General features: G+C 40.4%; 1 protein-coding gene across 2 annotated transcripts; it reads right to left on the bottom strand.

The window, feature by feature from the left end:
- Positions 1–244: 244 nt before the first annotated feature.
- On the bottom strand, positions 245–13693 carry Dynlt2 (dynein light chain Tctex-type 2). Of its 2 annotated transcripts, XM_038339962.1 has the most exons (4): positions 13520–13693; positions 5283–5489; positions 1901–2059; positions 245–355 (listed from the first exon to the last, which is right to left on the bottom strand). In XM_038339962.1, the coding sequence occupies exons 1-4, from the start codon at positions 13625–13627 to the stop codon at positions 245–247; spliced, it is 585 nt and encodes a 194-aa protein (XP_038195890.1). In that variant the 5' UTR covers positions 13628–13693. The 2 variants fall into 2 exon arrangements, with proteins under 2 accessions (XP_038195890.1, XP_038195891.1); XM_038339963.1 differs by lacking the exon at positions 1901–2059.
- Positions 13694–13720: the final 27 nt, after the last annotated feature.

The following is a 13720-nucleotide window of genomic DNA, read 5'->3' as shown; positions in this document are numbered from 1 at the left end:
TCTGCTCAAGTGGGGAACAGAAACCAAATCCAGCAGCTGAGAGACCACGCAAGCTTTACTTCTATTTACATTTACAGTACAAGAGACCACACACAAGTGGGCTGGGATCTTAGAGGCTATTGGCTAAAGGAATTCCCACACATGTTAATAAGTAAATATAGCTGGCTTTTCAATGTTTGTTGTTGAGATAACACACGAGGCTTACACAGCTGTACATGTCATTTATTCTGGAAACAGTCTTGAGCTATTCACAGTAGAGAGCAAATACCAAAACCAGCGCCACATAAGACTCTGTTTCATGCTGAGCTTGGACCCAGCTGTCCCACGCCACATCCCAGATCCATCTGCTGGCAATCTGTGAGAGAAAAATTTAAAGACTCAGATAGCATGTGTTAAGCATCTTTTAAATTACATAATCTGATTTTTTAAATAGTGTGTCAGTATCTCAGAAAGTCATATTTAAGAAATAATTTGTTAGGCTGGGTGGGGTAATTCAAATGGCAACAACCTGCCCGGTGTGCTCAAAGCTCTCAGTTCCATCCTAGCATATGCGGAAAATCATGAGGCTGGAGCAGTGGCTCCACAGAGAAGAGCACACACTGTGTTTCCAGAAGAGCAGAGCTCAGTTCCCAGCACCCACACCAGATGGTGTACACCTGTAGCTCCACCTTCATGGGAATCAGTCACCTTTGGCCTTCAGTCATGAGCACACACCCATCCCCCAAACACACACTAGATGATTAAAAAGTAAATATTATTTAAGGACATGTCCCATTCTCCCTTCCGTGGAGAGACTCGGGAGTGGGACTGCTTGGCTCCCTTCCTTGCTGGAGGCTGGGAGTTGCCTTACAGGGAGCCTAGGCAGGGTCAGAAGGCTCTATAGTGGACTCTAGTAACTCTGCCTATAGCCCCAGGCTACTGTTCCAGACCCAGCTTCTAACCACATTTAGAAACCTACAACCAAAAGCTTCAAGTCTTGTCTGGCAGCAACAGTGCTGATTGTATAAATGGGCCATGACTGCTTTGTGATGTCTACAAGGACAAGCTTTACTGTCTGTGATGGATCCAAAATGGCCACACATTCTTCAAGGCAGGAACCTGGGGGCAGGAGCTGAGCAGAGGCCATGGAGAAGCTGTTTACCAGCATGTTCAGCCTGTTTCTTTACAGCAACCAGGCCCACTGGTCCAGGGCTGGAGTCTCCCATATCAATCAATAATTAAGAAAATGCCCTACAGGATTGCCTACAGCCCAGTCTTATGGAGGCAATTTTTCAACGGAGGTTCCTTCCTCTCTGATGATTCTAACTAGCTTGTGTTAAGTTGACATAAAACTAGAAAACACAATTGTCTCCTTTCAACAGGACACATAGGCATATCATTAAGCCATATCCTGTTCATCACTGATCATACATCAATAACATCACTATACATAATATTCTTCATTACTTAACATGCCTAAATGAAACTTACTGGTAAATTAATATTTATTTTGATGTTTTCAAGACAAGGTTTCTCTATGTAGCCTTGGATGTCTTATAATTCACTAGTTAGACCAGCCTGGCCTTGAACTCACAGAGATCCACCTGCCTCTGTCTCCTGAGTGCTGGGATTAAAAGTGTGCATCACTACACCTAGCTTACTGGTTAATTAATTTAAATGACATTTAAATTATCAAAATTGCTATGACCAAGAAGCAGGCTACATAATCTAGTAAATTATTGATAGCAAAATTGTATTTCTAGGCTAGTATTTTTTAAATAATTTGCAATGAAAAAAGTTTGCTTTTTTTTTTTTTTAAGAAACTGACCTTTGTATTCAAGAGGTCCTTCATGATCTCTACACCCCCCTGGGAACACCTCAAATCTCAAATGAATGGATGTGAGGTCATTGGGGCACTTACATTTATTGCTTGACCAGTCTTTTGAATAAATAATACTTTTATAATGAATTTATAACGGTGGTACCCAAATTCTTTGACTGCTGCCAATACTCGATCTGCCAAGTCAAGTGACAAATGAGAGAAGGCTTTGTCATCATATTTGACATCTTTAAGACTTTCCTTTAAAAAAATTAAGAAAAAAGTTTCAATTTTTAAACAAAATGTTTTTATAAAAGTAGAAAACATGTATCTAAATAATACATACAACTGTTTTAAGATACATAATAGTCCTGAAAGTTACCATATATTATACTTACCAATTTATTTTCAGTAACAATTTTGAAAAAAATGCTTTCAAAATTATGTTCAGTTGTCAAAAGCCAGGTTTGGTGGCACAAGCCTTTAATTCCAGCACTCAGGAGGCCAAGGCAAATGGCTCCCTATAGCTGTAGGCCAGCCTGACCAGACAGTAAGTTCCCAGCCAACCACAGCTACAACAGTGAGACTTGGTCTCAAAACCATGGGTTCGGTTCCCTTCATCACCAACTCTCGGGCTGTGAGTTCCTGCTTATGAGGCTGCTCTGTCAGCTACAATAACCCAGTTTCCTGAGCTGTGAGTTCCTGCTTATGAGGCTGCTCTGTCAGCTACAATAACCAAGTTTCCATTCTTCACTAGGGAGACGAAAGAATTTCAGAAAGTCTCTGGAAATTCATAGTAAAGGAAGGAAACCTCGTGTGGTTGTGATTGCACGCATTACCTGGGCCAGGTTGGCTTTATGTCACTGTGTCCTCTGGGTCAAATGTAGGCTTTATCTGGGCCAGGCTGGCTTTATGTCACTGCAACCTCTGGTCTCTTACTCCCTATGGCATCAACAACTTAGTGCATTTACTGATTAACACGTCTAAGGAAAAGAGACATGGCTCACAGACCTTGAAGCAGGAGCCTTTCTTTAAAACATAAAACCAGATTTACTTTAAATGCATGACTGCTCTGCCTACATACATGTCTGTGCACCACGTGTTTTCTGGGGCCGAAGGTAGGGAAGGGTGTTGGACCTCCTGAAGTTGGAGTCTTAAATAGTTGTGAGGCACCATGTGGATCCACTCTTCATCCTAGGAGCCATTCTTACAAACTGAGCAAAGCTGAACTGAAGAGAGAGCTGAACACAACCAGCTTTCTGGGAGCGCACCCGGACTGTGCACTAAGTTCTGGTGACAACAAATGGGCTACTATCAACCAACTTCATAGGAACAAAACATCAAGTAAACATCCTCCTTGCCTCCCCGGCACCCTGCTAGCTCTACCCTCTTTCCTCTCGGCTCCCTCCCAACTTCTCCTAGTGGCTCCCTGATAGGCTTCTTCCATGTGTATAGCTGCTCTAAGGCCTGCATTTCATCTTGCATATATCTTCCCAATACTCCATATCATCTGCTTTCTTCTGAGTCTAACTCAAGTTCCAGGTCAGTCTTCTCTCAAAGTAAACCCAACACATTGCTTGTCTGTCTAGGAGTCTCTTTGACTCCATATTCTGGCTGTAACTCTGGCCTCAGGATCCAGGGGTGGCTGATCCATAGGTTGATCCAGAGGTTCAACCCTATTCCATTTTTTCAACTTTGTTTAATTTCATTTACGTGGTACAATCAAGTGAGAGACCAAAAAGATAAACTCACGTCACACATACTATTAGTGTTGATTAGAATTCTTTCCCTAAACCATAAGCTATACCATCTTGCCAAATATCAATCATTGTGAAATGCATAGTTAGCATTGGAGGGATGTAAGGTAGTAGAGAGGTTCAGATTATAATCCTTAAATGTTTTGCTCTCTCATGTAATTTTGACCCAAAAGTACTTGGGAAAAAATTGTGGCTGCAATAACCTGCTGTTCCTTTTTCCTAAAAGCAGGAGATAAAACTCTGATGAAAGGATCCTCTCTAGTACCGAGACAGGGAAGAGGAGCAGACACACCACTCCTTCCACTATCCTGACTCTCCTAGGCACACGGCTGGGATTACCTGCCTCAGCTCAAACACCTTTCATCAGGCTTCCCAACTTTTCTAACCTGTATCCCAACAAGTAAACAAGAGCTTGACTCTGCCTTTCCACACCTTTATCTTCCTCACGACGTCTTCCAAGTACAGGTAGAAGTTACTGAAGTTTGCTTTTCTTTACATTTGCCTTATAGTATTTTATTTCTCAGGTGAGGTGGAAACCTAGAGGGAGAGACATATCTCCTGTAGACGAGGGGACTGCAGCTGCTGGAAACCAAATGTTACCCTCAGCATGCAGATGCAAGCTGAGCTCCTGGTCGTACAGGTTGAGAATGAGACCTGTAAATTAAGCAGTGGAGTGCAAACTCAAGTCAATTTCACAGTGAACATCAGGTTCTCCAAACCCATGCTGAGCCAGTTATGGAACTGGCATGAGTAGAGTAGACATTCTTAGCAGCTGCAGAAAAGTTGGAGCTTTTACTGAAGAAAACCTTCAGTGGAAACATTTAGAATTACCTCTACCTTACTCAAAAATAGTGTGGCATCATGGAGGGGCTGTACAGAGCATCACCACTGGGACTGCTACCACGGAGACTGTTACCATGTCCTCTCTCCATCCATGCTGTATGGTACATGGTCTCCCGGCAACACATCTTTGGTACCATCTATGTAGTTACTGACGTGGGACAAAAACCTTTTTCTTCATACCTACCCATAAGAGCTATTAGAATCAGTTTGCTTTTAGTTAGCAAAGCCAGAAATGCATCTTTCCCATCCTACCTGAAGTCTACCAGCTGTTCAGCCCTGTAAACAGAGGCAGAGTTTTCCTGTCTCAACAGCCTGGTCCCAAATAAAACACACAGAGGCTTATATATAACTATAAATGCTCTGCCAATAGCTCAGGTTTATTACTAACTAGCTTTTACATTTAAACTAACCGTTTCTAGTAATCTATATATTGACATGTGGCTTGTGGCTTTACCTGTCCTCTAGCATCTTGCTTCTTGAGCGGCTTGCTGGCATCTCCCTCAAGTCCGCCCTTCATCCCTGTCCTCAGTTTGATTTTCCCACCTAACTTTATCCTGCCTTGCTATTGGCCAATATGTTTTATTATTAACTAATGAGAGTAATACATAGTCACAGCATACAGAAGAATTATCCCACACACAGCACAGTCCCATGTCAGAATTTAGTTTACAGAGAACTTGGTTGTCTTTCCCTTTAGGTTCAGACTGAATTCAACACTCAGAATTGTAGGACAATTTTGCCTCTATATTTTTACAGGGAGTTGCTGTAGGGAATACACACACCTTCCTCAATAGATATCACATGGCTTATTTTGACCTAGCATGGCCTCAATAGTCTCATAGACAAGTGTCTACCACTGAGCTATATCATTGGGCCCTGATTACCTTTAATATCTGCTGGACTTTAGTTTCTACTGAATGTGCTTGGAATTTCTTCAATGGCTCCATTCTATATGAATTAGCAAACTTTAATTTTGCCAGGGCACTCTTCCATTCCTTGCCTATATCAGCAATTGAATCATCAAACGGAGGCTCCACATACTGAACATCATGGAAAGATTCCCTCAGTCTTTCTTTTAAGATCTGTGCATACTGAAAGAGGAAGGGAGAAAGATTGCATTTCAGACTTTAAGAATCTGCATACACTGGAGGCTGAGCTAACAAACCTGAAATCTTCTAGGCAGACTTCAATGCAGTCACTAAATCTTAAGACTATTAACTTCCAACTATCAACAGTCTCTATCATTAATTTGAGACTAAATAACCACCTGAAAGATAGGCTTTTGGCTTGCCTAAGGAGGATTATTTTGATTTGATTAAAGAAAATGAGAAGACCTATCCTGACTGTATAGAAAGGAGACAGTGCGTGGAGCACAGGTAATCACTGCTCTCTGCCTCTGAGGTGTGGATTCAATGTCATTAAAACCCCTGCTGCCGCGACTTCTCTGTCTTGGTGGACTGTGCCCTGGCACCATGAGGCCAAACAAACTCTTCTTTATTAAGCTGCTTTTGTAAGGTTATTTATCACAACAACAGGAAAAGTAACTATGACATACACAAATAAAATAGGCAAGCTTGTGTGCTTGTATCTAGAATACCTGAAAAATATTCAAAAGGACAAGAAACAAGAGTAGCCCCAGAGAGTGCCTGAGGGATAAAGATATACATAACAACTTTCCATGTTTCCTTACAACTTGCAATTATGGAAATATTATTCATACATTTAGTTATCTTTAAATAAGTAACAGATTTAATACACTATAAATCTTAACTTGAAAAGATAACAAAGGCATATATATTATATATATGGCAGTCCATTTTTGACATGAAATGTATCAGTCCATGATTTTTAACATGATGCCATCTGAAGTATCTAACTTGTGTTAATGAAATAACTAGAGCCCTACCGATGTGCCCACCTGTGACTGACAGGTGGAGTGCATGCTCCCCAGGCTGTCTATGGACACTGGGAACAACACTGTGCACCTGTAGGTGACAAAGCCACACAGCAGTTTCAAAACACTGGACAACACTGCCGCAGCTCCTGGATCACCTTCTTGGCCTTAAAGTGACAAGCTTCATTGTCTTAATAACCAGGAATTTCTTTCTGTACTACTTGCTTGGCTAGAACTTCCAGTTTCATGTTGACCACAAGTGATGAACACGGGATGAATGGACAAAGCCTTAGTCCTGCTGGAGGACAAAGGTTTAGTCTCCTACCACTGAATATAATGTTGGCTATGGGGTTTTAACACGTGGATTTTTAATATTCTGATAATTCCAGTTTTTTTTCATGACGAAAGGGTAAATTTTGACAAAAATGATTTTTCTTAATCAATGGATATGATCACATAACTTACTACTTCGTTGTATTACTACATTGGTAGACTTTTATATGATGACCTATCTTTGCATCCAGGAAAACTTGGTCACAGTGTATAACCCTTTGAAGACTGATACTAGTGGTTTTTGCAAAGTGTTTGGTTTTTCTTTTGCAATAATATTCATAGGACTATTAGTTTTCTTTTTTGGTTTAATTACGCTTATTTATTTGCCAGCAGGTGGTGGTGTATGCTCTGGTACACATACAGAAAGGACACACAAAAAATTACATGTACAAATCTGTGTACACATATTCACGTACTATTCTAGCTTCATAGAAGTTCATTGAGGTGTATAGACTTTGGATCTGGTTAATTTCAGTGCATAACTTTTTTATTTGCAAGTTTTTATAATAAAATTTATTGAAAGCTCTATGGTTGGAGATCATGCACACCTAGGGCCTCATGCATGGTAGAGAGATGCTCCACACAAGGCAGATCCAGCACTGCCATTTTTGAAGGTGTATTACTGAAATCTCCCACTATAATGTTAGGTTGGTGTATTTCTCCTTTAAACCTATACACTGTCCTCTCACATACTCTGCTGCTGCACCATTAGTTGTATATTTGCAAGAATTGTTGTTTTCCCAGACAACTGGCCCCATCCTTACTATGCAATGCCTCACTTCATCACTGATGACTTCACTTGCTTTGCTTTTGCTTTGTCTGAAGTCTACTGCTACTCCTACTTGTGTGTGTGTGTGTGTGTGTGTGTGTGTGTGTGTGTGTGTGTGCTTTTTTTTGAGACAGGGTTTCTCTATGTAATAGCCCTAACTATCCTGGAACTAGCTCTTGTAGACCAGGCTGGCCTCGAACTCACAGAGATCTGCCAGCCTCTGCCTCCCAAGTGCTAGGATAAAAGGCGTGCGCCACCACCGCTCAGCTAAATGTAGGCTTTTTTGTTAGTTTGTTTGTTTGAGACAAGGTTTCTTTATATATCTTTGGCTGTCCTGGAATTCATCCTGTAAACCAGGCTGGCCTCAAACTCAAGAGATTCGTCTGCCTCTGCTTCCTGAGTGCTGGGATTAAAGGTGTGCACCATCACTGCCCAGCTAACTTCTACTTAATTTTAATATTAGTGTGTCTTTCTCCACCCATCTACTTTTATGTATATTTTAAGTGACTTATTGTAAACACAGTTGAGTCTTAGTTTAATTAACTCTGACAATGATGTGGAGGGTCTTCTGTTTGAGTTGATTTCATTGGTTAATAAAGAAACTGCCTTGGACCATTTGATAGGCCAGCCCTTAGGTGGGTGGAGTAGACAGATCAGGATGCTGGGAGTGAGGCAGATGCCTCAGGCCATCGCTATGCCTCTCCTCTCTAAGACAGTTGCCATGAAGCCAGCCACCAGGTCAGACATGCTGAATTTTTCCCGGTAAGCGACAACCTTGTGGTGCTACACACATTACTAAATATGGGTTAAAGTCAGATGTGAGAATTAGCTAATAAGAGGCTGAAACTAATGGGCCAGGCAGTGTTTAAAAGAATATAGTTTCTGTGTAATTATTTCGGGGCATAAGCTAGCCAGGTGACCAGGATCCGGGCAGCAGGAATGCAGCCCGCAGCTCATGCTACATGACAACTGTTGTTTTAAATTGCTGTATTCAAACCAATGACAACATGATTATGGTACGACTGGATTAACAGTTATGATATTTGTTACTCTTTTCTATTTGATGCCCTTGTTCTTTGTGTTCTTGTCTTCCATTCTTTTCTATTGTGACTTAAACTGAGTATTTAATGTGATTCCTCTTCTCTAATTCCTCAGCATGTTAATTGCTCTTCCTCCACCTCCTCTACTTAACTCTTAGCACTAGAGTTTGGAAATGTGTTGCAGGTAATTCAAACCCACTTTCAGCTAATACTGTAACACTCATGGACAGTATAAATTAATATAACAAGATAACTCTAATTCTTTCCTCCCATTCTGTCATGCTGCCATTCATCTCACCTGTAACAGATACACACTTAGCATGTATTCATAAGCAAACATAATTGTATCTTTCCTACTATTTTTAGCAAATCGTTATCTGTTAGAGTAAGAAAGAGGAGCATTAAAGGTTTTTAATTAATCTTTATTTAGTGCTTTCTTTGATGCTTTTTATGCAGATTCAAATTTCTGATGTTACTTCCTTTATATTAAAAAACTTAACATTTTGTGTATAGCACATTTATTGGAGACAAATTTCTTTCGGTATTTTGTCTGAAACATTTTTTCCTTATTTTTCTTTTTTTATATTTATTTATTATGTAAACAATATTCTGTCTAAATGTACATCTGAAAAGAAAAGGGGAGCTATAGAAATGACAGGATAAAAGGGTCCACTTTTAGACTGAAAAGCAACTATTAAACTCAAATATTTTACATTGGTAAGGATTTTTCCATTTTGATACAAATTTAAGGTAATTTTTGTTAGAACATACTCTATATACGGTTTCTGCTCTTGTTTAAGGTATTTTTGTATATTGATGTAAATTTAAGGTTATTTTTGTTATACTGTATATGTTTCTGGTGGAGACTGTATATATGTTACTGGTGGAGTATATATATATTGTATATATGTTACTGGTGGAGACTGCTTGTTCATTTCCCGGCTGCCCAGACCTGAAATAATCACACAGAAACTCTATTAATTATAATATTGTTTGGCCAATAGCTAAGCATATTTCTAGCTAACTCTTACATCTTAAATTAACCCACTTCTACTAATATGTGTATTGCCAAGTGGCTGTGGCCCTGCCAGTAAGGTTCTGTGCAGCATCTGTCTCCTGCAGTGGCCACATGGCGGCCACATGGCGTTTCCCTGACTTCGCCCACTCTCTCTACATCTCTGTTTGGATTTCCTGCCTGGCTTTAAGTGTGTTAAGCCATTGGCTGAAAGCAGTTTCTTTATTAACCAATAACAATAAAACATATTCACAGCATACATTGGGAAATCCCACATCATTCTACTTTTAAAGTATTATACTTATGCAGTTCATTTTAAAATATAATTTATAATTAAGAAATACAGGCTAGTGGTTATTCATCTATTATAATCAACTTGTAGTCATGTTAGGCATATTTTCAAGGTCAAGCAGATACTTTAGATAGGCAGATGGTCTTCAAACACTTCAGAGACCTACAGAGCATAACATTTAAGATGTTTTAATAACCTAAGACTTTTCATGACACGTCTGCTCCTGGCAGCATCAATTTACTTAAGAAAAAGAAAGGATGATGCGCATCCAAGAACCTCCATCTGGAGTTTGCTTTTACTGTGGCCAAGCTAGCCTTGGCCACGAGAAACAGCCCTTACCTCAACTGCTGACAGTGTGCTGTCCAAACCGGACAAGCAGGACACAGCAGAGAGTGACTGCTAAACTTTGCCAGGGCAAAGTAGGACCATCCTTCAAAATTCCTGCTTCACAGAAAATTTTGTCAGATAGTCTAGGCCTGTAGGTCAAAGATGGATGCCCAACACTGCAGAGAAACCCTGGGTGACTGTCCAGGCATCCAGCTGTCTCTGTCCTTTCTATAGTTCTGGAAGCTGTTCTCTCTGCACCTCCTGTTTACTCAGGAAATATGCCATTCTTGGGCCTTTGATGGGCTGACAACTAGATGGTTATAGTTACAGTTTTCCTTGTTACAAATTCAGAGAAGAAACTTGCGTAAGAGATGTAATGTGCATAAGGTTGGGAGACATAAAAGCTTAAGTTGTTTATCTAAGAAAATGTTTTTAAGCCTAAATAGATAATTTAAGGATGGTCATACAAGTTTATAGAAAGGGATAAAACTTGGACCCACTAAGATAGGGTAGATAATATGGTAATTTCTCTAAATTTGCTAAGTACAAATGAACTAGACATTGTGAATGTAATTCTTCCTTGATAATAATGGTTCTTACTATATATAATTTTACTGTACTAGAGCTAAAACCTTTCCTTTTATTTAGACAAAAGAAGGAACTGTTGTGGGAAGTTTGTATACTGTTCCAAAGTGTACTGCCATGACAGGTATGAGAAAAGCTGCATGAGAGAGAGAGAGAGAGAGAGAGAGAGAGAGAGAGAGAGAGAGAGAGAGAGAGAGAGAGAGAGAGACTGGGAGGAGGAATCTAGGCACACAATTTCCTCAGCAGACATGCAGGCAAGTCAGATGTGCTGCAATAAGAGGTAACTGAGCCACACTGTAGAACACAGATTTGAAAAAACATAGGTTAATTGCTAGGTGGTGGTGGCATGTGTCTTTAATCCCAGTACTTAGAAGGTAGAGGCAGGAGGGTTTCTGTGAGTTTGAGGCCAGCCTGGTCTACAGAGCAAGTTCCAGGACAGCTAGAGCTATTATTACACAGAGAAACCCTGCCTTGGGGAAAAAAAAGTTAATTAACTTATAAGAGCTAATTGGGGAAAAGCCTAAGCTAACATCAAGCTTTCATAATTAATAGTAAGTCTCCAGGTCTAGTAATTTATCAGTTACATCAAGTTTCCATACCCTACCACTAGCAGCCTGAGCTTTGGTATGCTGAGTCTCTCTACAACTATCACTAACCTTTGTGGTCGTAATTTACACTATAATCACTTTTCTAATGTATTTAAAAACTGATTTGAGGTTTGCAGTTTTTTACTTTTATTTAAATGTAGAGACTTCAACTTCCTTATACCACACTTTGGAATTGTGTTTTTGAGATAATTTTAGCCTCGTATGGTATTCTAGGTATGATTTTCTCTCAGTGAGGATGACCCTCCAGCGCTTTCTGATTCAGACGGTTCCTGAGACGCCTATTTTCTCTTTCACAGAAATATTTATATCACTGGTTTCAAGTATGTCCCGGCAAAATTTCTTGTGCCTGAATTCACTGAGATTCTTTGGTTTATGGGTTTAGTTTTCATATTTGTCTCTTTTCATCTAGAATTTCAGACATTATGTTATCCTTCCTTTATTCTTTAGGGACTCAAATAACGAGACTACTAAGACACTTCACTGACCTTGAACGCCTTTTCAGAACTCTCCCCTCATGCTTCCAAGCGTACTGGTCTTCTTTCTGTAGGATTAAATCTGTGAGCTGCATTCAGTGTGCCTGATCTGACATGGTGTTTGTTTATGGAAGGCTAATTCAACCTTTCTCTTAAGAAGCAACTGCTTCCTTCTTTTCTATTACAACACACTCAAGGGATACACTATTAATACACTGTGTGACTAGCTGTGTTTTCAAGGTTGCATGGTTCTTCTGGGAATAGGACACGTGGAGCTCCAAATTAACCCTTAGTGAGCAGACTACTTTGAGAACTGCATTTCTGACATTTCTTCTTTATGTATAAAGGTCACTTGATTTTGCATACCCTTATTAAAAGTACTTTATTCTTTCAGCTGAGATGAAATCCTTATAATCTTTTTAAATGCCGCCAAATTTGTTATCAATATAAGGTACTATCTGTCATTTATCTACGTGGAGGCTACTTACAAACCCAGAACAAACTGAGATTACTGATGCCATTACTCCAATGAGATATTTAATTATTTAGCAAAAGTGGTATTTATTTATTATGGTTTTCAAATATACATGCATGAGTGGGATTGATAAAGCTGCCAATTTTTAGTAATCTGGCCTAAGGTGTTGTAATCTCTGTTGTAAAGACCTAACTCCTGCTAAGCAAAAATGCAATTTGTTGGAAAGATGGGAGTAATTCACAGACAAGATGGAAAACCGTAATAACTAGACTCAGAAAGACACATGAAGGACATTCCAGTTTGCACCTGTCATTATAATACACCCAAGCCTTTTCTTAGGTCATTAAATAAATCTAATTTTGTTTCATCTTGCTACAAAGTTTTAAGTTGTTACCTACACCACTAAAGCCTACCAAGCTGGAGATGAGCTACTTTTCTGAAAATATACCCTAGAAAAACAGAAACAGACACATGGGGCTGGAGAGCGCCTGCAGAAGACCCAGCAGTCCCCAGCGACCACTTGGTGGCTCACAACCACTGCTGCCACTGCACATACACTCAGGCACACATACCTGTGCATAAAACAAATGAATAATTTTCTGCAAATGAATATGGGACATACTGATTCAAGTGTGTCCTGACTTTTCATGTTCTCAGAAACACAGAAACCACTGGCCACTTGAAATTAACGTTCAGTGTTGGTTAGTAAACAAGTGGGGGCGTGTTCTAATTTCTTTTTAATTACTGGCCTACGCGAAGTTTTTACCCTTAAAAGACTAGACTTTAAGGGATGACCTTTTCTACTGCTATAATAATACTGAAATAACTAGAATATTTTCTAACTTTCCTCTTAAATATTCTTCAAATAACAAGACTTCATTGATCTGCACGCCTCTCTCTCTCTCTCTGTGTGTGTGTGTGTGTGTGTGTATTTAAGGTGCATATGTATGGTATAAAGTCACTTGGGGTTGGCAAGCTATGTATATCCTAAAATTGCATTTGGAAGGCGCAATGTATACAACTATTGGATAACTCTGGGCATTGGCCAGGTAAGTCTGAAGAGAACTGGGAACGATCTTGTAAAAACTTCCCATTAGTTAAGGTATGGCTCTTTGAATTTAACAACGAAAACCCCTCGGCCTTCGACGTCTAAACCACGTGGTTCGACTTAAACTCAGCTTCGCAGGGGTCAAGAAAACGGAAAGAAGGTGAAGGACAGCCATCCTTCCCGCGGCTCGGGACGACGACCGGGACGGAGCAGCTTCGCCTAGGGGTGGGGAAGCTGCCTCGGGCCTGCGCTCTGCACTCACTGCCTCCTTCTCGAACATGCTAGGCCTCCTTTCCCTCTTAGGCGCCACTGGGGAGTGATGCGGCGCTTGGCTGGTGGCCGACTTCGTCGCTCGGGTTCGCCGGTCCATCTTGATCGGTTTTCGCCCAGACGCCACGCCTCACGCCGCTGCAGTCGCCCAACGCCCAGGCCGCGACGCCAGAGACCGAATCTCGCGCTAGCG

Source organism: Arvicola amphibius, chromosome 8, assembly GCF_903992535.2.
Source record: "Arvicola amphibius chromosome 8, mArvAmp1.2, whole genome shotgun sequence".
Taxonomy (NCBI): Eukaryota; Metazoa; Chordata; class Mammalia; order Rodentia; family Cricetidae; genus Arvicola; species Arvicola amphibius.
The sequence above is the reverse complement of the archived record's forward strand: the minus strand, read 5'-3'. Positions and strand labels throughout refer to the sequence as shown.

Excerpts from the sequence above, each read along its gene's own strand:
- Dynlt2 (XM_038339962.1), bottom strand. The coding sequence starts at position 13,627 with ATGGACCGGCGAACCCGAGCGACGAAGTCGGCCACCAGCCAAGCGCCG. Across the intron at positions 5,490-13,519 it reads GCATGTTCGAGAAGGAGGCA|TATGCACAGATCTTAAAAGA; the intron begins GTGAGTGCAGAG and ends TTCCTCTTTCAG. Across the intron at positions 356-1,900 it reads AGACTGGTCAAGCAATAAAT|ATTGCCAGCAGATGGATCTG; the intron begins GTAAGTGCCCCA and ends TTTCTCTCACAG.